At 37.2% G+C, this 25,634-nt stretch overlaps 1 protein-coding gene across 3 annotated transcripts in view; it reads right to left on the bottom strand.

The window, feature by feature from the left end:
* PPP1R12A (protein phosphatase 1 regulatory subunit 12A) overlaps positions 1-22,989 on the bottom strand; it is a 144,030-nt gene extending 121,041 nt beyond the window's left edge. For 2 of the 3 annotated variants that reach the window (XM_046011153.1, XM_046011152.1), the window contains exon 1: positions 22,471-22,988. In XM_046011153.1, the coding sequence (XP_045867109.1) occupies positions 22,471-22,707 (237 nt within the window). In that variant the 5' untranslated portion in view covers positions 22,708-22,988. Of the gene's footprint in view, positions 1-22,470 lie in introns of all 3 variants that reach the window. The other variant, XM_046011154.1, reaches the window with a different exon arrangement.
* Positions 22,990-25,634: the final 2,645 nt, after the last annotated feature.

Genomic DNA, 25,634 nt, shown 5'->3' with positions numbered 1-25,634 from the left:
TGCCACAGTAAATTTCTGAAAGAACAGAAAATTTCTTCATATAAATGGATCTCTGGGACTGGAAATGTTTAGGATACTAACTCATCATTCATTTCTTCTATATGAAGTTTTCTTTAATCAATGTTAAATTTTATAGTACCTTACAGAATAATTAAAGAGAATCTTTCCTGAAAAATCACTTCTATTTGAAACAGGGTGATGATCTAAAGTATTATATTTAATTATTCAAATCTTCAAAGAGGATACTGATAATTACCATATCCAAACTAGGTTCTAGTTTTACTTTTATTCCAAAATAGGAAGAGAGCAATTAATAGAAAAAAAACAACAAAAAAAGGAGATGCTTTTGAATTTTTTGCGGAAACTAGGAACTGCTTTTCTTGTAGTCTTTTTGTTTTTTATCCATCATCCACAGTCCTGTAAAGCGTAGAAGTTCTAAACTTGGAATCAGATTAGCCAATAAAAACAAACAAGCTTTTAGTAATGGAAAAAATGACTTAATACAAGAGTAGAAGCTAGCAGAAAAGCAGGTATGTGATCCCATATATGTAAATTAAAAATGAAGCAAGCATGTAATTAGCTTTTCACAATATCTTCCAACAAAAAGAACATTTTAAAGAACTTAATGAAAACATAAAATACAAACATAAGACCATAACCTGCTAATCCTGTATTATATGTTAGGCATTATATGTTAACATTTTTCAAATAAAGGTATTTAGACCCAAGGGCTGATAATACAGAAATTAATCATACCCAAAATTCTGGATCCTAAATTCCTTTTCCAATATCACTTACAATCATGAACAGTGAGCCTTGGGATGATAGATCACGTTAGCTGGCAAAAGTCAAACCCTGATTTCTCTGGCTGTATCCAGAAAGTTTCTTGGAACACACCATGATACAGCTTTACGAATTAACTGAACTACTGGATCTGTTCTGGCCTATCTATTGCTCTATGTTCAGGGATTCTTGAGGATATCATATAGGAGATTCAAGTAGTACAGAGTAATATAACACAGTATTGAACAGTGTTGAGTCAAACTGCCCAGGTTCAACTCCCAGCTCTGAAACTTATGTTGGGACATTGCAGTTAAAACTGTTACCTTGTAAAACAAAGCAAAACAAAACAAACAAACAAAACCCCCAAACACACACACACACACACACACACCCACCCACCCACTGCAGTTAAAACTGTTACCTTGTAAAACAAAGCAAAACAAAACAAACAAACAAAACCCCAAAACACACACACACACCCCCACACACCCACACACCCACACACCCACCCCCCAAACTGTTACCTTGTTTTCTTCCCTGGTAGAATGGAATATTAAGACTAAAAATATTTACCTCTTATGATTCTTTTGGGAAAATACAAGTGCCGGGGCGCCTGGGTGGCTCAGTGGGTTAAGCCTCTGCCTTCGGCTCGGGTCATGATCTCGGGGTCCTGGGATTGAGTCCCGCCTCGAGCTTTCTCAGCAGGGAGCCTGCTTCCCCCCCTCTCTCTGCCTGCCTCTCTGCCTGCTTGTATCTCTCTCTCTGACAAATAAATAAAATCTTAAAAAAAAAGAAAATACAAGTGCCTAAAACAGTGTCTGTTATATAGTTAAACACTAATATGTAAGTGTTAATTTATTGTTTATTATTCCAATGAAACAGGTCCTTCTGATGATGTGGAGATATTAAATTCCATACCTGTTATAAGAATCTGTTATAAATTAAAAGTTCTACGTCCTAACTAATGCATCTCTTTATGTCATATTGTTTTCACAATAAAAAGGGGGAAAGAAGTGGAGCACCTAGGTGGCTCAGTGGATTAAGTCTCTGCCTTCGGCTCAGGTCAAGATCTCAGGGTCCTGGGATAAAGCCCCACATCAGGCTCTCTGCTCAGCGGGGAGCCTGCTTTCCACCCCTCCCTCCACCTGCCTTTCTGTCTACTTGTGATTTCTCTGTCAAATAAATACATAAAATCTTTTAAAAAAAGGGGCGGGGGAGAACTACTTTGTAACTGCCAACAAGTATTAATTGTCTGGGGGGTGAGTAAAGAAGAAAGGAGTTTACTGGGAAGAAAAGGGTTTTTGTAAGTCAGTCTAAAAGACCCAACCGGAACAGAATGGGATGGTGTAACTATGGCATCTAATTAAAGTGAAACCTTAAGGGGCTCCTGGGTGGCTCAGTGGGTTAAAGCCTCTGCCTTCAGCTCAAGTCATGGTCCCGAAGTCCTGGGATCGAGCCCCACATCAGGCTCTCTGCTCCGCAGGGAGCCTGCTTCCTACTCTCTCTCTGCCAACTTGTGATCTCTGTCAAATAAATAAATAAAATATTAAAAAAAAAGAAGAAACCTTAAAAGTATATCTCCATGAATTACTTTGCTCTTAAAAATTTTTTTTCTGATCTTGTAAGAGCTACATAAAACTAAAATGCATTAAATTTAATTTATTCTAGGGGCTCCTGGGTGACTCAGTGGGTTAAAGCTTCTGCCTTAGACTCAGGTCATGATTTCAGGGTCCTGGGATCAAGCCCCACATCAGTTTCTCTGCTCGGCGGGGAGCCTGCTCACCCCCCCCCCCCCACACACACACCGGGCCTCCCTCTCTGCCTACTTGTGATCTCTGTAAAATAAATAAATAAAATCTTTAAAAAAATAAATTTATTCTAAAAAGAATTTCACTTCTAAAAAAATGAGAATTAATGCATTTATTATTAACTCTTGTTTAAGGTCTCCATCTCCTCAAAATATATTACAAGTAGAATTATAATTAGGAGTAGGTATACTTGTTCAGGGGGACCCAGCCCCACCAAGCCACTGCTGATAACCTAAGATGACACATAAATAAACCTAAGGTAGATCAATTCGTCCCTTTCCAAGGAATTTGGGGTTAGAACTCAGAAGATCAAGACATCAAGATCTGATAAAGTTCCCTCTCTAGATATCTAGACCAGAATATAAACTCTGAAATTATTGATGCCCTTACATTTTGCCTTTTGAACAAGGAAAATAAGAAATCTAGTTAGCTTACAAAAGAATAAAGTGGATTTGTCAGAAACAATGATGAAAAATTTTGTTAAGAGTACTTCCTGGGTTGCATAGAGTTGCTGGTTTGAATTCATTCCAGAAGCTGAGATTCTATGAGGTATCTCCATAATCTTACAGTGAATTACTATACTTTATTTAGGCTAGTTCTGATGAGTTTTCTTAACTTAAAGAATCCTAACCAATATGTGTAAGAGATCCTTCTACCATTTTCCTACTTAGCTCCCTTTTTTTGTCAAGGGATTCAAAAGAAAATAGCTGAGCTGATGGTTTAGGGGGCAGATGTCTTAGGGCATATTAAGAACTGCAAGTATGCGTGTGTAATTATGTACAAATTTGCTAACAATTCTAGAAAATGGATTGGAATATAGGTTTGCTTTTCTCTGCAGAACTTTGTTATACAAAGCCACGCTCCTGGGGATGGGTAATTAAAAGAAGGCTGTAGCTGGTAATACAGGCTGAAACAGACAAACCTCAAACTGTACAACTAGATACTATTCTACAGATGTGATCTCACAGTACAGAGGAACAGTTTGTTGTTGTTGTTGTTTTTTAATTTTCTTTTTCTTTTTTTTTTTTTTAAATCTAGGCTAGGGGAGCCTGGGTGGCTCAGCCTTTAAGCACCCTGGGATCAAGTCCCATGTCAGGTCCTAGCTTAGTGGGAAGCCTGCTACTCCCTCTCACACTCTTTGTATTCCCTCTCTTGCTGTCTCTGTGTCAAATAAATAAATAAAATCTTTAAAAAAAATTAAAAAATAAATCTAAGCTAAACACTAATTTAGCTTTACAACGATTTAGTATGTTTTAAATTATTATACTTGTCAGATACAAGGCTTGCTGTTAAGCTTTTATTTATTTATTTTATTTATTTTATTTGACAGAGAGAGAGGACACAAGTAGGCAGAGAGGCAGACAGAGAGAGAGGGAGAAACAGACTCCCAACTGAGCAGAGAGCCCGATGCGGGGCTGGATCCCAGGACCCTGAGATCATGACCTGAGCCGAAGGCAGAGGCTTAAACTAAACCACTGAGCCACCCAGGCGCACCCTGTTAAGATTTTAGTAGCCTTTTTTTCCATGTTTGTCAAAGATGATCTTTAACAACCTATATGCATCACTATATTAATACAGATATTTTACATTAATACCCAGTATCTTTTCATCTTATTGTTTAAAACCAATTATTTTATGCTTTTTTTTTAAAAGTCCTGAGCTCCTACATGTTAAGTTGGATCCTAAACATCCTAAAATGTTAAACAGGATAGGGTCAAAATTAAGAACACAAGGACCACTATTTTAGTCCTCCCTCCTGGTTGCCACTGAGTGACTGATTTAATCACTAGGCTGACATGAATATGATGGTTCATTCAGCGGTTAATCCGTCTAATCCTGCTAATACTCATGCAACATTTTTGTCACATTAACCACAAAGATCTACCAAGAGCCTGTCCAAGTGGTTTACTAAAAAATCAAGCTATACTTGGTTTGCAACATTTCCCTCATTTAAATTTATCAACCTTGTCAAAAAAGGAAGTTAAAGATAGATGAACATAACTTAGTTTTCAGAAAACTCAATCTGGCATCTAGTGATCAACACAATCTCTTTTAAAACAATGTTTAATAACAGATATCAGAATCTTGCCACAGTAGAAGATGATTTTAAACATGCAAAAACATGTAACTTAAACACCATGCCATCAGTTACATTCTCCTATTTTTGCTCCAGTTTACACCTCTTGAAAGCCCTTTTTCTGTACAGCAGAGGGGAATGTAGCCAATGATATAATAATGTATAATGACAGATGATAACTGCATTGTACACAAATATGTACACATTACAATTGCAATGTATACATTACAACTGTCAAATCACTATGCTGGGGGCGCCTGGGTGGCTCAGTGGTTTAAGCCGCTGCCTTCGGCTCAGGTCATGATCTCAGGGTCCTGGGATCGAGTCCCGCATCGGGCTCTCTGCTTGGCAGGGAGCCTGCTTCCCTCTCACTCTCTCTGCCTGCGTCTCTGCCTACTTGTATCTCTCTGTCAAATAAATAAATAAAATCTTTAAAAAAAAAAAATCACTATGCTGTACAGCTGAAACCAATTTAACATTATGTCAACTACACTTGAGTAAAAACAAAAAAATCTTAAGGCCTCTTTTCACTGTCTTGAAAAATATTTTCACAAAATTCATGTAACTCTGTAATTCAACATTCTTGATTCTACTCTTAGAGATTTGGGGCCATTTTCCAATTCATTTTTAAAACATATTTATCATTAAATGCTTTTACTCTTCATATAGAACAAAGCAGAGGAGTCTCCTGTGTACAAACTGCTTTTCTAGATCTCTTCTCATATTTCTCCTATTACTTAAAATTCTGAAATCCAAGTTTTATCTTTTAAAATACCTTTATTCCTCAAAGACTAGCTGCCTTTCTGGGAATATGCTTATCTTTTCTCTGAATTTTCTGTAGTCCACTTGCAAAAGCCTCAAAACATATTCAATTAGCCCCTTGATTAATTTTCTTGCTTGTTTTTAAAACTCTCTCAAGGTATCCATCACATTGCCTTTTAAATAAAAAGGTTAATACGAAAAAAGGCAGGCATTAGTGCAGAAATAAATACTTAACTATCAACACCAGCTTCCTTGAGTGGCCAAAAAGTAGCAAACAAATACCCATAAATTATATCAGTATCTCTATATTTAATCCTTAATACAATACTGGAACTAGTCATTTTAGCATTCTTCTCCAAGTCAGATTCATCTTCATCTTCATCATTTTTTCTCCGTGTATTTAATTAGAAATCTGTTCTATTTCCCTCCAAGAGATAACCGCTGTTAACAACTAATTTCCCCAGATTTGTTACCATGCAAACAACTTTTTCCCGCAAAATGGAATCATACCATATGTCTAGAAACTAACTTTTTGATACTTAAATATTTTTTGAAAGAGAACAATTATTGTACTATCAATCCATTTTGCACATAACACATATCTTGCCCCACCATCTCCTATCCCAGATTAGTTTTAAATGTCAAGGGGGGTTGAAAAGGGAAAATACCATGTTACTTTTGCATTAAGGTTTAAAATATAATAACAATTTCCCATTTTGTCTAAGCTGAGACAAGTCCAAAGATGCTTCCTCGAGGTCAAAATAACCCACACAACATTTTTGTACAACTGCTACTTTTCTCATTAAATGTGCAACTTAAAAAAATATTAAAATGCAAAAAGCTCACAAATACTCAAAGCAATTCTAGTAAAATTTTGAACAAAACAAAAACAAAAACAAAAAAACTCTTTAAACTGTATTAGATGAAAGAATCAGGGAATCATCGGGGAGATGCAAATTAAAACCACAATGAAATATCACCTTACACTTACCAGAATAGCTAAAATCAAAAAGACAAGAAATAACAAATGTTGACAAGGATATGGAGAAAAAGGACCCCTCATACACTATTGGTGGGAACACATATTGGTGCAGCCAACTGTGGACTGCAAACAGTATGGAGGTCCCTCAAAAAATTAAAAATAGAATTACCACATGATCCAGTAAATTCCACTGCTGAGTATTTACCAAGAAAACAAAAACACAAATTTAAAAAGATATATGCACCCCTATGTACACTGCAGCATTATTGATTATAAACAAGATGTGGATGCAACCCAAGTGCCCACTGACAGGTGAATGGTTTAGGAAGATGTGGTATATACACACACACACATTGGAATATTACCATCCATTAAAAAGAATATCTTGATATTTGTAGCAACATGGGTGGACCTAAAGGGTATAATGCTAAGTGAAATAGGTCAGTCTGAGAAAGACAAATACCAGTGATTTCACTCACACATGGAATTTAAGAAACAAATGAACAAAAGAAGATAAAAAAAAAAGTCAGACTCTTAAACGGAGACTAAATTGGTGGTTGCCAGAGGGGATATGGGTGGGGAGAATCGTGAAATAGGTAAAAGGAATTAAGAGTATATTTATCTTGCTGAGCACTGAGAAATGTACACAATTGTGAATCATTATATTGTATACCTGAAACTAATTTATCACTGTATGTTAATTATAATTGAATAAAAAATGTATTAGACAAAGAATGTATCAGTTTGTAAGTTTTTTATTTATAACTAATATTTTATCTTTACTTTTCCTAAAAACACTACTTAGTAAATTTAGAAACTGAGAAAATATTAGAGATTGTTGACTAAATGCTTTAACTGTACCACTTTGAGCAAAAATCCAACATGCTCTGAAAAAATATACTCTCATCACTCATTTTAATCTATGACCTTATATTCACAGTGCATTATTTTAGGCAATAAAAGACTTTTAGATTGTTACTACTACCAAACTTTATTCCTAACAATTTGTGCTCTATCCCCTGAAGCCTCTAAAAACACACACTCTGTTCTCCTCCCACAATATCATAAAAGTAAATCTGGCTTTACTTCTAAGTTCTTAACGAACTCTTCTGAACTTGAAAGGCACAGAAAAACAAACACAAAATTTTGCATGTATTTTTAGATCGTTCACCAAAATCTTAAAAAAAAAAAAATCTAACCATGAATCCTTATCCTCTGGTTTTTCTATAGCCTCATAAATCATTTTCCATTTGGTATTCACACTTCCAGAAAACCATGGAGATCTAAGTCCAAGACTTAAACAGGAAAAAAAAAAAAACCAAACCACACACTATAAACAAGATTTTGATTTATTATAGTTAGGCCACCCCCTCCTCCAGGCTGGCTCAAAAACTGGTATATCCTTCAGCATACATTTTGCACTTTGTTATAATTTCTTTTTTATTGCCAGTCATCCCTAATATCATTCAAATATACTCTGCTTCTGACCTAAACAGTAAGTACACAGTAAGTATTTACTAAATGAATATATGCTGTGAAAAGCACCTTCACTCCACTCCAAACGAGAAGCTATGTGCATGCGCATCTTTGACTCCTATCCCCTGAGGTTAATCCACTTCCAATTCATACTAATTCTATTTGCTAAATATGTCTTGTGTCCATCTACTATTTTCCAACTTCACTGCCATTACGTTAGTTCACTTCTCAGACTACTCAATTTCCTAACCTAGTCTCCCTGCCCCTCAGTCTTCTTTTCAGTGCATTTTCCATATTGCAGCCAAAGTGATTTTTTTTTCATTGTTCAAAGATTTTATTTATTTATTTGACAGAGAGGCAGAGAGGCAGGCAGAGAGAGAGAGAGAGAGAGAGAGAGAGAGAGAGAGAAGCAGGCTCCCTGACAAGCAGAGAACCTGATGTGGGGCCCAATCCCAGGAGCCTGAGATCATGACCTGAGCTGAAGGCAGAGGCTTAACCCACTGAGCCATGCAGGCGCCCCCAAAGTGATTTTTCTTAAGGAGAAAATTTGGTTGTCTCATTTACTTCGACACTTCTGTTGACCTCCAGCTCTTTGAACACACTATTCCCTCTCTCTGAAATAATTTTCTACATTCTTCTGTCCCTCACAACCCTGGTTTTTACTCATCACCTTTCCCCAAGAAGCTTTCCTCTTCCCCAAATTTAGGTGAGATGTGCCCTCACAAACTTCCACACCACTCTGTACTACCACTATTACATATCGTTACACAAAACTGACATAAATGTATAATTACCTGTATATATTATCTACATACCTCAGTACACAGCAAACTGTGTTAGGGTAGGGACAATGTTTGGCCATTCTCTTGCCATCACAATTACAGTGATGAACACTAAGCTTAGGCTGGAGTTAGGGGGACTAGAAGATAATTATAGCCTCTGCCAGTGCCTCAATTCTTGATGGTGAACACGGAGAATTTTATTTTTAAAAAGCTATTAATAGCTTATTGAGATACAATTCACCCATCATGCAATAACTCATTTCAAGTATAGAATTAAAAGAGTTTGAGTATATTCAGAGTTGTGTAACCATCACCACAATCATTTTTAAAACGTTTTTTATCATCCTAAAAAGAAATAGTATACCCATTAGCAGTCACTCCCCATTTCCCCTCAATACCTCTACACTTTGGGACGATTAATCTATCTTCTATCTCTATATATTGCCTATTCTGAACATTTCATATAAATGGAATCATACAATATGTGGTCTTTTGTGACTGGCTACCTTTACTTAAGCATAATGTGGTCAAGATTCATCTATACTGTTTCAAGTACAGTACTTTCTTTTTATTGTCAAATAATACTCCACCAATTCCAGTAACATAATAGAGAACATTTTACTTATCCACTCAACTAATAGATATTTGTGTTCCTCCCTCTTTTTGGCTTTTATGAACAATGCTGCTATAAACATTAATATACAAATTTTGTGGGGGTATCTGTTTTCAATTTTCTTGGATATATACCAACGAGTATAACTGTTTGGTTATAAGGTAACTCTATGTCTAACCTTTTGAGGAACTGCCAGACTGTTCTGGAAGTGGCTGCATCATTTCATATTTACCACCAGCAGTATAGAGGGTTTTAATTTCTCCAAACCCTAGTTAATACTTGTTATCATCTGTTATTTTTATTAGAGCCATTCTAGTGGGTATGAAGTATGGTTTTGATTTGCATTTCCCTGATGGCTAAGTAATTTCATTCTGTAAACTCTATGAGGGTAGTATTGTTATCTGTTTTGCTTAAAAATAAAATTCCCCCAGCATTCAATAGCTATGATACAGAAGAGGCCTCTGATTTCTCTTTCAGGTGGGCATGTCATGGGAGCTATTAACTACATGTAGGAAGTGAAGAAAAAAGAAGATGGTGCTGAGATTTTAGTTTAATAAATGGAAAACTGATATCAAAAATAAGATGTGGATTACATTAAAAAGGAGAACAGATCATATAAAGAGAAAAATTGAAACTACAGGAACGAATGATACGGGAAAGAAAAGACAGACATAGGAGAACCTTGGAATATTCTTCTTTAAGAAAGAAAGAAATTAGGGGTGCCTGGGTGGCTTAGTCAGTGAAGCGCCTGCTTCTGGCTAAGGTCATTATTCCTGGGTCCTGGGATCCAGCCCTACTTTGGGCTCCCTGCTCAGAGGGAGTCTGCTTCTCCCTCTCCCCTAGCTCAGGCTCTCTCCTGTTCTTTCTCTCAAATAAAATCTTCAAAAGAGAAAGAAAGAAAGAAAGAATGAACGAAAGAAAGAAGAAGGAAGGAAGGAAAAGAAATTAAAAGGGACACTGAACATGGGCATTCATAAACAAGCAAGAAGGGAACAGGATCATAAAAGGCTACAGACACTCGTTATCTATAACTTAAACATAACTTTCACAGGGATGTTCTTCCTGATATTCTAGGTTAAGTCTTCCTAATAAAAACTTTCATCTCACCCTGTATTTCCATTCTAACACTTACTAAAATTTTCATCATTTGTTCACACTACCACCCCACTAGATAATATGCTACATTCAGGCAGGGAACATTGTTTTTAGAGATTTGTACAAACGCCAGGCATATAGTAGATAATGATTTCTATATTTGTTGCGTGAATTAATCAATCACTAATTTAAATGAGTAACAACATCATATATCTGTAAAATACAAATACTGTTTAACATTTTAAATAACTTATACACAAATTTTATTAACACACATGGAGTAATAAAACAGATGTATGTCAGCAGGAGTATTTTCAAGGTTAGTCTATCTTAGATACACTAGAGACTTTACTGAAAATGTCTTTTGTATAAAGAAACATTAAAAAAGCATGTTATTTTGAGCAAAACATATAAAATTACAGGTGAAACTTCTAAAAAGCAATCCTAACAATACAATGCCATTGAGTGAGCAAGGATACAAAATCCACTGTATCATGAAAAGTTGGAAATATAATATTCATCACAGACAAGTGGGAAAATAAATTTTGGGATGTACACACACACACACACACACACGAGTACTATGTAACCATTAAAAAGGAAAATGAGTATCAGTATTCATTAACCTAGAAGTTTTTTTTTTTTAATATTTAATTTAGGCTCAACTGGTTAGGTGGCCAACTCTTTGTCTGAGCTCAGTTCATGACCTCATGGTCATGAGATCCAGCCCTGCATAGGGCTCCATGCTGAGCACGGAACCTGCCTGAGATTTTCCCCCTCCTCTCCGCGCCACCTCCCCCCACCCCACCCATGTGTGTGCATGTGCGCGCTCTCTCTCTTTCTAAAAAAAAAAATTTAATTTAAAAAGAAGTTTACAAACCAGAAAATTAAACACAACCCACTTATAGAAAATTACATACTGAATAAAGATGGACAAAGGAAAGTTTACTAAGGTTTCACATGGGCCTACTCAGGCCTGAAAATCTGAATAATCTTTTTTTTTTTTTTTTAAATAGGCTCCATATCCAACATGGAGCTTGAACTCACCACCCTGAGATCAAAAGTCACATGCTGTAATCACTGAACCAGCCAGTCATCCCAGTATTTCTTACTTTCTTTCTTTTTTTTTATGTTCTTCTATGATACTTTAACTACTTAAATAATTATTCTTAAGTGTTTATCTGGGATAAAATACATAAAGAACAATAAACAAACCTGAAAGTAAGCCATGTTCCAAAGCAGAAAGGAGATGGGGAAGACAAAAAAGCAAGAGCAGAAGACACTGAAGGCTTAATAATTACTTAAGGCTTTTTCATGTAAAAATGTTGGGATGATCAGAAATTTAGACATTTTATTGCTTTAAAAAAAGATGGTTGAAAGAGTTAAGCAGTAACAGACATTTTGTAATGAAAAAAACTTGAATATGAGACAGTTTTTATGCAGCTTGTTCCATGTACTCAGAAAGGATAGACTGCTGAACATGTCATCTGTCCTAATCTTTCAAGAAAAACTATACAAATTAACATATTTTTGAGAAATACAATAGCTCTTAATGAAATACAGTGTCACGAGCTGGCAATAGCAGCATCAAAATCTTTTCTGGAAAACAAACATCTACAAAGAAACACCATGTTCAAATCATAAGTTAAAACACTGACTTATTTCATGTGAAGTCTAGAACACAAAGAGTACGCCAGGTTAATATGAAGAAATTCTGAAGCATATACAAGTCCAATGTTAAAAGAGTTAAATAAAATCCAATATGGCTTTCTTATGATTATATTCCAATTAAAAATCAGCATTTTTTAATATATCATCTAATCACTGACAGTATTAACTATGATTACCCATGTTCACCAGACATATGGTCTTGGTCACCAAATGACTATCAATTTCAAAATTAAACTCTCCTGAAAGAAAAGAAATTGATAGTCATTTGGTGACCAAGACCATATGTCTTCAACACTGAAAATATTTAAAAGATCACTGTGAAGCTGAAGAGTTCCAGAAATGTTCCAAACAAAAGTATAAATACTGGAACACATTTATAATCATCTAAAATAAGATTAAATAGAATGTACATGCTTTAATGTTCCCTATAAAGGTAATTGGTATGTGTATGTTTTGAAAGTTAATCCAGGAAAATACACTCTTTCCACATAGTTAACTTCTTAAGAGGGTATCAATTCACATTCCCACAAAATTTCTCTTTTGCAAGAAAAATACTTAAAACAAGTATTTAAGAAACTGGCACAAACTTTCTATAACCTTATCTTATTGTTACAGAACATGTTAAACTACAAAAAAATGTAACTTCAGCTCAAATATGACTTAATAATCAAACTAAAGTAACGCTTTTTAAGTGAAGCTCTCCCTGCAGAGTATCTCACTCAATGCACATAAGGCATTTAAACAGATTACTAAAAAGGTGACAGCTGAGGAATGCCTTCATTTCTTTCCACGGTTTCTACCGTATGTCATTTCAGAAATGCCTATACAACACATGACAATGTGGAATGTCTCCACCCATGAAAGAGCATTCTAGTCAAGCAAGCACACTTAGGGCAGTAACACAGAGCTCAAGTTTGTCTTTTTATGGTTAGCCAGAATAACAATGAAAAGATAAACAACCAAAATACTAATAAGGTCTGAAAATCCTGGCATACAGCGATCCGCAGTGAAAGTGTTATTTAGAAAAAAATATACAAAACTGTGATTAAAATCATCTGAAAATATGAATTAGCTTTGAATGCCAGTATCCTAAGGACTCCCTTTCTAAACCAACAACCAACAATTTGTTTGAAAAAATTCATTTTTAAAGTATGTTGCATAAATGGAGCAAAATTCAGCTTATATTGGTAATGAGGAATATATTCCATTTCAAAAATAAATCTATGATCCTGCTAAATTCTGACTGTAACAATGGCTACCTTTGCATTTTAAGCATTGTAAAAATAAGTTACTGGTATAAACACTTGTATTACAGGGGCGCCTGGGTGGCTCAGTGGTTTAAAATCTCTGTCTTTGGCTCAGGTCATGATCCCAAGGGGATTGAGCCCCGCATCGGGCTCTCTGCTCCGCAGGGAGCCTGCTTCCTCTTCTCTCTCTGCCTGCCTCTCTGCCTAGTTGTGATTTCTCTCCGTCAAATAAATGGAAAAATAAAAAAACAAAACAAGGGGCGCCTGGGTGGCTCAGAGGTTTAAGCCGCTGCCTTGGGCTCAGGTCATGATCTCAGGGTCCTAGGATCGAGTCCCGCATCGGGCTCTCTGCTTAGCGGGGAGCCTGCTTCCCTCTCACTCTCTCTGCCTGCCTCTCTGCCTACTTGTGATCTCTCTCTGTCAAATAAATAAATAAAATCTTTAAAAAAAAAAAAAACAAAACAAAACAAACAAACACTTGTATTACAACTTTTAATGACCACTGTGTGCCCAGGTCATGCAAGTCTCCACTTTGTGCTTTGAGCTGTGCTTTAATATTAATAAGCTAGGAAATACATTCCAGAGAAGACTACATGTGCAAAGGCTTATGGAAATATAAATATGAAACTGGTGGTTCCTAAAATATGAACTGGTGGATCACTTTCACTGGTTTTGTGAATCTCTAGTTAAGTTCCTTTTTGCTCCATCTTGGGTAATCAGGGGCCAGGCACTTATACCCTAATGATATGGCCTGCCACCACCTGAGTGTCATATCCTTCCAAAAGGAGGACACAGGTAATCAAGTCATGAAATCTGTTCATCCCCAATTACTCACTCTACTTGCATGAAAATTTATCAAGAAAATTTCTGGTTAATACAGCAATAATTTTATAGATTGACATGAATCCCCACTTTCTTTTATTTATTTGGATATAATAGCCTTTTGTTATTAAAATATCTTTTTCTTTATGAAAATGGTGATGATAGTATAAGATGGTCACACCGGCAAATAAAAATTAGGCTATCCTCTTTTAGTCAAATTTAAGCAAACGTTTTACAGGTCTATGAAATGTAAAATTATGGGAATCAGTGATTTAATGGACAACATATAAATTACATTCCAAATGTTGCTCTCACTTATTACCACTAAGGAAAAAAAATTCTGTTGCCATTTCCAAATTAAGATCTAAAACATAATTTGGCTGAATTTTGCAAAATGATTTAAAATTATTTTTTTAACTTGGATATTCCTAACAAAAGGCTTCCAATTAAAATCAAATATGATTAACATTAATAAGTATTGTTTACTAATTCATAAATTAATTCAGTTAATTATACTACCTTTTCATGTATTATCTCAAGTCCTAATTATAAACACCAATAATCACTGTTCAGGAAATAAAGTGCAGATTAAATGGTAGTGACAAACTCAAGGTTGTTTTTTCTTTTATTTTGTCCTGATATGAGTTTTCCTTTAACTTATTTTTTCATTAAAAGTGGTATATATAAACAAAGCATATACAGTAAATGCATACATAAAAATGCCTAAAGCAACAATATAAATTATTTTTAGGATAAAGGAAAATAGAGACATTTAAAGACTAAACTCTATGTCCCCAAAAAAGGAGTTTTTGTTGCTTTTGTAACTTCCTTTGCAACTTCCCAAAGCACTTGATCAAATATTCTGCACAAAATGACCAGTCAAAAACAATCTTGGCAGTTCTTAAACTTTAGGATAGATTCTGAGGTTAATTTAGATATAGTACTATATTTCAGTTATCAAAGAAAGTTCATAAGGGGGTTGGCTAGCTAAAACAAAAGATGAAGAAAAAATTGTGTGATATTGTGTGTGTGTGTGTGTGTATAGTGTGTTATTCATTTGATTCCAGTTAATTCATTTGATTCATTTAATCCAGCTCTATTTCTAGAGAAATCTCTAATTACTAATCATCAATCATAATGACTAGAAGATTTAAGAATACTTCTTCAGACTTAAAAGAAGAAATCTAGTGGTCTTAAGTTTGGGCTTTGGAATCAGAAAAACCTGCATGTTAGAACCCAGCTCTGTTGTTTATTATCTTGGCAATCTTGAGCAAGAAAGAAGGGATGCTGTGAGAATTAAATGAGAAATTGGTTGTAAAAGCATGTACCGCAGTGTTCCACATATACCAAGTCCTCAGCAAATGTTCACCAGCCAATTCTACTTCTCAATAAAACACGGATAAGTCATGCCTAATACCCAACTCCAACTCAGAATAGACTCAAAAGAACTTTTGGAGGTCTTCCATCTTTCAAAGATGTATACCAAAATGCCAGTACTCCATCTTTCCAACATGATTATGGAACCCCATTAACTTTCGTAAGAAAAAGTGGGGGTGAAAACGGAAATATTTTTCAGGCAGAAAGGGAATCAGAAGCACTCAAGAAGTAATGTTAAAGCAGTAACAAAATAATTTTCTATACTCTCCATCCCCCATAAAAGTAATCTTTCTAGTAATCTTTAAAAAAAAAAAAATCACCGGGGCTCTTGGGTGGCTCAGTGGGTTAAAGCCTCTGCCTTGGGCTCAGGTCATGATCCCAGGGTCCTGGATTGGGGCTCTCTGCTCAGCAGGGAGCCTGCTTCCTCCTCTATCTTTGCCTGCCTCTCTGCCTGCTTGAGATCTCTGTCTGTCAAATAAATAAATAAAATCTGAAAAAAAAAAAAAAAAATCACCTGGGGCACTTGGGTGGCTCAGTGGGTTAAGCCTCTGCCTTCAGCTTGGGTCATGATCTCAGGGTCCTGGGATTAAGTCCCATATCGGGCTCTCTGCTTAGCAGAGCCTGCTTCCCCCTCTCTCTCTGCCTGCCCCTCTGCCTACTTGTGATCTCTCTCCATCAAATAAATAAATAAAATCTTTTTAAAAAATAAAATAAATAAATAAATAAAAATCACCTAACAACTTTTTTTGAAAAAATATATTTTATTTTTAAGTAATCTCTACACCCAACAAGGGCTTGAATTTACAATCCCGAGATCAAGTTGCATGATCCACCAACTGAGCCAGCCAGGCGCTACTAGACTTTTTTCTTTTATCTTTTTTTTTTAAAGCAGAAGTTCTTTTCTTATGTGAACAGTACTTGTAAAATGTGGTAACAAATTTCTTCTATTCCATCTAGTGCTTCTACCTGATTATACTAGAATATGCTCAGTCACAGCTTGCAATCACACTAGCTGAAGCACATGAACGATGGTCTAGGTTATGACACTTCAAAGTCAGACCACAAAACTGTTGCCAGGAAGCACAAAGGCAGCAACTGCAGAGAAGACATTGTAACAGCAGTACTGTGGGCACTCGTGCCCTAAACCAGCACACCCCATATATGGATAGGGTTGTCCATTTATTTGCAGGAAGTGAGGGGCCAGTTTAGAGGGGTTAGAAGTTTTGTTTGTTTAGGTGGTGTTTTTTTTTCCCCTTTTAATAGATTTAGGATGGTTTCAATAAAGAGTTTTAAGAGCCATCCGCATAAATGTGTCAGTCTTTCTAATAAAAAAATATCATGTAGAGAGAGTAATTTATACCACACACTCTTTTAAACAGCTATTGCTGTTATTATTTATAAGTGATTCAATAGATTCTTCTAAGATCTTAACATCCCTCACCCCCCGAAAAAATAAACAATAAACTCTATATTCACTTTTAAACAGATTTGTCATATATAGCAATTACATTATTTTCTAACAAGAGACTCAATATCAATCACTCCAATCTCTCTTCCTTTTGGTTGGAAAACACTTCAAGTAGCCTTATTAGAATACTTTTAAAGAGAGTTACATTTCAGATTACGATTCAGTGAAAACAGCTTGGCTGAGATGATTAAGCCCTTAAGAAAAGACTGCACACGGGGGCGCCTGGGTGGCTCAGTGGGTTAAAGCCTCTGTCTTCGGCTCAGGTCATGATCCCAGGGTCCTGGGATCGAGCCCCGCATCGGGCTCTCTGCTCCGCAGGGAGCCTGCTTCCTCCTCTCTCTCTCCCTGCTCTCTGCCTCGTTGTGATTTCTCTGTCAAATAAATAAAATGTAAAAAAAAAAAAAAAAAAAAAAAAAGAAAAGACTGCACAAAAGTATTCCTTTTACTGTCAAGAAGGGAGCCACATATTTTTACAAAGAAGCTTCAAATGGCGCCCTTAAAGTTGATAAAAGTTGTATTTTAAGAGCAGAAGGATTGAATACTAAACTTATCTGCAAGTCTGTCTCTACTGACAAGTAAAAGGAAATTTTATTTTAAAATTATGATAGCATAGAACATGGATCTAATTCTACCTTGGTATTCCTGTATAGGACCTAGTTCAGACTCTTATAAAGAAGGTGGCAAATTAATTAATGTCTCAAATAAATTTTTTTTAACACTTCACCAGGATTTAAACTGGTTTAGGGTTTTTTAAAAGGAAGGAGATTAATATTAAGAACTTTTTAAAAGCTCAAGATATTTAAACAAATCTACACAGAAGATCCACAACAAAGATTTTCATTTGTTTTAGGAACACCTAAGTTCTACTATGTGTAAGAACAATAAGTACTGGATATGAAGGCTTTAAAATTTATCTCACAATATACACATAAGTATAAAGCTTTGTACTTCTAATAGTAGGTAAAAGATACACGTCAATAAATCTTTAGTGAGCACCTAATATGTGCCCAGCTCTGGAAATACAAACATGTGGGAAACTGGGTCCTTACACTCTATCAGGAAAGACAAACTTAAAAACAAACAGTATTCAATAGAAGCGTTTCAATAGCAGCCAGAGAGGCAAAATATAAGCTACGATGAGCACCCCAGAGAAGAGAGTCCTTCTCTAGGGCCATAAAATATTCGAATTCAAAGAACAAAAAGATCCCTATTGGCTGGCAATTCCATTGAACTCTGAAGAATAACTAAGATTATTCTTAGTTTAAGCAAAGAAGGGAGGGAGGATAGTCTAGTGGCAGAAAAAGCATAACCACTGGCATGAAAATAGAAAGGTAAAGAGTAAAAAACAGAACACAATGGAGATACATCAGTTGTAAGCTAAATGATGAAACACTTTAAATTTAAGGAAAGGAGTGACACAATGAAAGTGATATTGTTAAAAAAAATTATTGTGATAGCAATATGAATGTTGGATTGGACCAGAAACAGAACAGAGGCAGAGAAAGCAGTTAACATATTACTGTACTCCAAGGGATAAAGTAATAAAGGTATAAGGTTGATAATGAGAGTACCCAGGAAAAGAACTGATGAAAAGGCAACTGTGAAGATTGGATATATGTAGACAAGGGGATGACTGAACAATAACTGAGATGTTTAAAACTTGATCCAGAGATTGATGACATCGTTAAAAGATTCAGAGCTATCAATGAGAAGAGTAGGTTTGGTGAAGAAGGATTTAAGTTTTATTTTAGGTTGAATTCAAAGAAATTCCTGACATTGATGTAAAACTAACAACTTAAAATACTCAACCTGAAAAAAGGATACAGGTGAAGTCTAAGGAAATAAAAATATATATACATATGTATCTAAACTAATGTTACCTGATAAAAGAGTATAAAACTGAATGCTAACTATGAAAATCCATGTTTGAGTAAGAATCCTTCGAAGAAATCACAAAGCTAAATGTAAATGGAGTAACTGCTACTCTATGGCAGAAGCTGTGAACCTCTATTTACTATATTACTACTTAAATACACATTTTTAAATATAAAATCACAACATAGTGAATAATATTTCATTCTAAATCAATACATCATCTAGTGATTCCTTCTAGTTCCTTCAATTCCACCTAGTGATGATGCAATACATCATCTAGTGATTCCTTCTAGTTCCTTCAATTCCACCTAGTGATGATGTATTGATTTAGAATGAAATATTATTCACTATGTTGTGATTTTATATTTAAAAATGTGTATTTAAATAGTAATATAGTAAATAGAAAAATGGAAATGAGGGATTGGAGCTCTGCAGAAATGTGAGAACTGGAAATCAACTTGATAGTTACTGGCACAGAGTAAGTAGATAAGATTTTAAGGTAAAATCGAAGGTTAAACTCAACATTGTTGGAAGAAATCTCAGTCCTGCATTATGCACACCAGTATCAGCAGTAATCAGCAACAAAGCATTCTACAGAAACCTCTATTACTCTTCTAAAATCTTTATAATGTATACTCAAATACAGATATAGATCACAAGGCAGAAAACTCAACCAGGTACCTATAAAATCAGAAGTGATTAATGCCCACCAATAAAAGTGAAAATCTACTCTAGACCTCAGTTCCAGAAAATGAAGTTTATTTTAGCTTCAATACTGTTCAGCATTGTTTTCTAGCTATGGGAGTCAGGAGGAGAGGTAGGCTACTCCACAGACCAAGACAGGAAATTTGACAAGAACACTGCTTTTTCTCCAATATGAATGACATATTTCTATACAAAAAGAACAACTAAAAATTAAGTAGCTTTTGTAATTTCTAATGAGAGGGCACATTCAACCAGTAAACTTTTAAATATAAGCTGCTTACATTAAAAATGGAAGTACAATATGAGATTAAGTGTATTTATGGCTTGTAAAGTTTCTAAAACTTTTCTCCTGACAGTGAAATTTAAGACACTTGATTAAAACCAAAAAGATAAATGAATATTCCCAAAGACTAATCAATAATCTACCAAAAACATTTTAGGTATTATATGCTTTTTTGAGAAGTTAAATTAAAAAAACACTATTCAAGGGCTATTAAATCAGTGGGTCAATTTTAGGTTTTATAATTTAAGTACTTAAAACAAGCAACATTCAAGAGATTTCTTAAAAGGTCAAAATTTTCTTGAGATTCTTTTTTAAAAAGTTTTATTTACCACCTTTCACTATCTGTCATCCTGAATTTGCCCAAAACGAACTCCTTGTTCTCAAAGTCGCAACAGGGGAAAAAGTACGAGTTGATAAAAAAGAAATGAGAGTGGAGAAAACATGATAAAAATTTTAGTACTTGGTATTTTAAAGACTGTAGCTTCAGTGACTTAAGGAATGTGCAGATAAATTACAAAAAGATATTATGCAAATGATTATGCATAAACTTTTAAACTTTTGCTTAAAAGCTTGTCAGGTAAAACAAAATACCCAATAAAGGCTATACCTGTATGTTGTCAAACTACTGAATTCAGTTAATCAGGAAATCATTGGTAAGTCAACTAATTCTTGCAACATGTCCAAACTGAGAGGGGGATAAAAAACAAAACAAAACTTAAAGTCTGTTACATGTATTTTCTCTTTCCACCTAGGCCAGTACTACATTAATATAAGCATTAGAAAATTTCCTCTTTCCCCAAGCCAATACAATTGGGTTCCTCCACAAGTGTGATAACTTTAAATTTCTATCTGACAATTTTAATAAAACATATTGATGTAAACCATTATCCAATTGTACCTTGACCTAAGCATACAGTAACTGTGTCTTTCAGAATCAATTCCATACTAAAACGTGCAAATTGCACTTGAAAGATCCTTCATCTTACATAACTACATTACCATTTTTAGTGCCAAAAGTTTCTTTCATCCTCCCTACCATGTTTTTAGAATCCAGAGTTTGCTATGCTTTAAAATAAAGCTCAGCCAAATAAAAAGTGTGCTATAAATTAAAGACTCCAAATTTATGGAACAGAAAAAGAACTACAGACCGCGCTATATTTTTACTGGGTGCCACATTCTGAATTCGAGATTTGTCGAGCAATTTGTCGGTCATTTCAATCCATCCAGTCAACTTTGTAAACAAATGCTATAAGCCAAGTTTGATATGAGAATTCAATTAAATAAAACTTAAAACGGTCATCATTCACCAAACAGGAAGCAGTAAAAGGAAAATGCCACCACACACCTTTTAAAAAGGCAGCAAGGCAATATTCATAAAATATAGAGCCTTAAGTCTCAACCTAACAAGTTTTTGTTACAGTCTTAAATAAAATAAAGCTATGATCTTCCACATATAACCAAGGCAACTTTGAGACAGTTTACAAATCTTTTCATTGTAAGGGGAAGCTATTGCTATTAAGTCAGATTCTAAGTAATTCCAATTTGCCCACTAAGAAAATGGAAAGAGTCTATGTCTTGTCACCTATTACCATCACTCAAAGATTGCTTTTTATGCAGAACTCTACGTGGTTGTGTTGCTTTTGGCCTGTTAAAGGCAAAGCAACATTATCTCTGGATTGCCAATAGTTTCTCCTTATTTGGCTAACACTGAGAGATCCCAATCAGACTACTATAAAACTTTAACATGCACAAAGCATCCATTTTGAGAAAAGTTTGTGAACAGCTTTCTTTTTTATCACCCCCCAAAGGAAAATCAGAGCTTGGTAATCGGCTCTGAAAAGCGTGCCCAGTGTTTATTCTTCTCTTTCTAACCCCAGTGCACACCCCAAGACGTGGGGCTCGATGATCTCTGACACTGCGGCAAACTCTTCTCCCAAAGACACTACAGTACATTCGGGTCCGGCGGTGGGTAAGCCCTTTTGAACACTTCCTTACCTTACCCACCTCAATCCCCTCCCTTTCATCCGGAGCAGATCAGCTAATTACACCCCATTTCCCCCTCCCCAATGACCAAGAGTAATAAAGGAGAAAACAGGAAATCGTCCGCTCAGACACTCGGCTTAGGGCTCTTGATTACTATTATTATCATCATCATTTGTAATCAAGCCCTAAAAACTACAGTAAATTCAATGCCCACCTACAAGCCAAAGACGTCCATCTGCTCAAGTGTCTCTAATGCCCCTTGTTGGTCGTTTTCTTTAGCATCCCTCGTCGTCCACGTATATCACTGACATCGGGCCCAGGTACAACCCCAATACACCCCACCCGTCTCGACCCCAAATCCCAGACACACGTCCACAAATGGCCCTGGGGCCCCAAGCCGATCACAGTCCCTTTTTCCTCTGCCCCGGAAATCACCCCGTTCCTAACACCAACATCAACTAGTCTGAAGGGGGCCTCAAGCCAGAAGCCCTCGCTCCACCAGTTCTCTCCCCCCTCCCTCGCGGGAAGCCGCCCCCTCACCCCGCAGCGGGGAGTCTCCCGCCGCCTCCAGCCTCCAGAGGCCGAGGGTGGAGAGAAGGCCCCAGCAGGAGGCCGACGAGAACCCGCCGGGTCAGGAGACTCGGCGGCAGGGTGCACAGACCTGGTGCAGGGCAGTGAGTCCGTCCACATTGGCGTAATTGATGTCGGCGCCGCGGTGCAGCAGCTTGAGGACCTCGTCTGTGTCCCCGCTGGAGCAAGCAGCCAGGAAGACGGCGCCATCGTCGAACTTCACCTTGGTCTTCTGGCGCTTCACCACGGGAGGCTCGAGGTCCGTCTCGGAGCCGATCCAGCGCTTCAGCTGCTCGTTCCGCTTCTGCTTCGCGTCCGCCATCTTCATCCCCTCTCCTGCCGCCGGGTCTTCTTATCGCGAGGGGGGGAAGGGGGAGGCGGAGAGGGAAGAGAAGGGAGGCAGGGGGTGTGTGACTGTTTCTATGAGTGCGGGCCAGAGGAGGGCTGGGAACCGGGAGGAGACGCTCGAGACTTCCAGTATCCCACAGAGCACTGGGGCGGCGCGCCCGGCCAAGCGGACCTCCCTTCCTACCCCAGAAGCCCTCCCGCCCCCGGCCCAGCCGCCCGTCACCGGCGGCCAATCTAACGTAACTTCGCGAGATCCGGACAGGGAGGCGCCCTTCGGCCAGTGCGCATGCGTCCTAGTCCTGTGCCCGCCCCAGGAAGAGCGCTCCCGCGAACTGCGGCGGGGGCGGTCGGGCCACCGGAGGGAAGCGGGTGTGGTCCGGGCCGCCCGGGCTGCTGGGGGTTGGGACCTACCTGAAAGGGCGGAGACTGGGAAGGGAGGTTGCGCCGTTTGACTGAGGGCTCCTGGGGTTCCGGAGGCCAACAGTCGGGCGGTACGGCGACTCTACCCGGCCGACCAGCCTCCAGGGCTGTCTGAGCTCTGCAGAGTAGTTCGCTCAGGGCGGAGGATTTTCCTATTGGCTGCGTTATTTGGCTGGAATGGAATGGAGGATAGGACGTGAAATTAGGCGCTTGCGATTTTCTGAGGAACTCGGATAAACTTGGGCTTGTTAATATTGATAAGAAGCTCTATAGCCGAGGGCTCTGGTGGCAGTTACCCAGATCTCAGTCATAGGTGACCGCCTCATAACAAGGGTTGACCTGCGGTTGATTGCGGCGGCTTCCTGCCAACCTTCACTGCAGAAATGTCTTTCCTCTTACGCTTGTTTTTTGTTGCTTTGTTTTGTTGTTGTTGTTTCTCAGTATTTCGGGTCCTCTCACCCTTTCTTCAGTGCTCTAAGCCTGCCTTGTATTACCAATGAGCTTAGCTCAGCCTTGTTATTGGTCGTAACCTTTTAAGGGATTTCTGGTTCCTGCCCCATCGCTTTCTAAGGATGGGTAAAGACCCAGCTGCTTCTAGGGTTCAAAGGAATGTTAATATTACGCAATTAATTCAGTTGGTATTAATTGAATATTTACTATGAGCCGGTCATTGTTCTAGGCACTGGCGATCCACTGGCCGTAATGAGATATTTAAATCACCTTTTGAAGTTACGTGGCTGAAAAACAAAAACGAAAAACAACCTTTGTAAATCATTATAATCGTTTAAAAAAGGGGTGTGGTTTTTTAATCCTTTTTTCTTGTTTGACACCACACACACGACTTGTAACAATAGCTGAAGTCTTTCAAGCCATCTGTTGGCAGTCTCCACCAATTAATATATTTTTAAATACTCCATTGTTTTAATCCACTGCATGTTTTTAGAATATTTGGAGCCAAAGTAAGAGAAGTCATTTCTCTTGACTATTAAATGAACTTCAGAATCACCTAGAGTGATTACCCAAAGATCTAATTAACTAATTTTACTCAGCAGCAGGATTACGATTCCTTCAGCAAATGTTACGCACCTGTACTGGGTCAGGCAGGCATTGTTCTAGATGTTGGGGATGGAGCAGTGAATAACTAAGCTTTTCTTATCCTCCAGTAGACTACACTGCAGCCTATCATACTGATAAATAGAATAATTGAGTAAAATGCAAGTAGGAACCCACCTGCCTGTAAGACTGAATTTTCTGAAATGGAAAAACTAAGATAATAATAAAACCCAAATTAGGATAAAAATATTTTCTCTGGAAATATTGTAGAAATAGGGCGCCTAGGTGGCTCAGTGGGTTGAAGCCTCTGCCTTCAGCTCAGGTCATGATCCCAGGGTCCTGGGATCGAGCCCCTCATCGGGCTCTGCTCGGCAGGGAGCCTGCTTCCCCCTCTCTCTCTGCCTGCCTCTCTGCCTGCTTGTCATCTCTGTCAAATAAATAAATAAAATCTTTAAAAAATATATTGTAGAAATAGGAAGTGAGTGTAATATGCATAAAATGCACCAATGGTAATATCAGACCTTTGAATAATGATGGTGTTAGGAGCTGAAGAACTGTTAGGGCTAAAACATAAAATATCTATTCACTTTAAGAGCTCCAGAATCAGTTCTTATAATAAAGAAATGGAATCTGAGAACTGCCTTGTCAGCCCTTATGTCTACCTAGAAAAACTGACAAACTTATCCTTACTATTTCCCAAGAATGTTATGGTCTATTTGGTAGCCCTTAAAAGTGCTCTGAAATACAGATTGGTATCTCAAGTTTTCATGTGGACAAGAGTTTGATGGGAAGTATGCTATTTCTGATTCAAGTATTTCAAAATGTAGAATTAATAAAATAACAGTTTATTAATAAACCATAAATAGCTAAGTATCAGTTACCAGTCTACCAGTCAAAAACAAAAACCCACCTGGGCTACTGTATGCAAATTTTATTGAGTTTAGCTTTCCTTCCCCAGCTCTAAGGGACAGCAAGTTCCATGTTAATCTCATTGGAAGCAGCCTTAAACTGCCCCCTGCTTTGCCTATAAGGAGGATTTAAAAAAAAAAAAATGGTATTATTAAATTAATACTGAAGACCTATGACTAGTTCCAAAAGAGGCAAAACTTCTTATTTAAAAAACAGCAGAGAGGGGCACCTGGGTGGCTCAGTGGATTAAGCCGCTGTCTTCGGCTCAGGTCATGATCTCAGGGTCCTGGGATCGAGCCCCTCATCGGGCTCTCTGCTCAGCAGGAGCCTGCTTCCTCCTCTCTCTCTGCCTGCCTCTCTGCCTACTTGTGATCTCTCTCTCTGTCAAATAAATAAAATAAAATCTTAAAAAAAATAAAGATAAAAAAAACAGCAGAGAGCTAATCATTTCATAATACCTTAGTAGCTGAGTGAACTTCAAACTTTAAGCAGAAGAAATGAAAATACAAAATAAAAATTAAACTA

The sequence above is a fragment of the Meles meles genome, chromosome 7, assembly GCF_922984935.1.
Source record: "Meles meles chromosome 7, mMelMel3.1 paternal haplotype, whole genome shotgun sequence".
In the NCBI taxonomy this organism is placed as follows: Eukaryota; Metazoa; Chordata; class Mammalia; order Carnivora; family Mustelidae; genus Meles; species Meles meles.
Note: the sequence above shows the minus strand (reverse complement) of the source record. Positions and strands in the feature narration are given on the sequence as shown.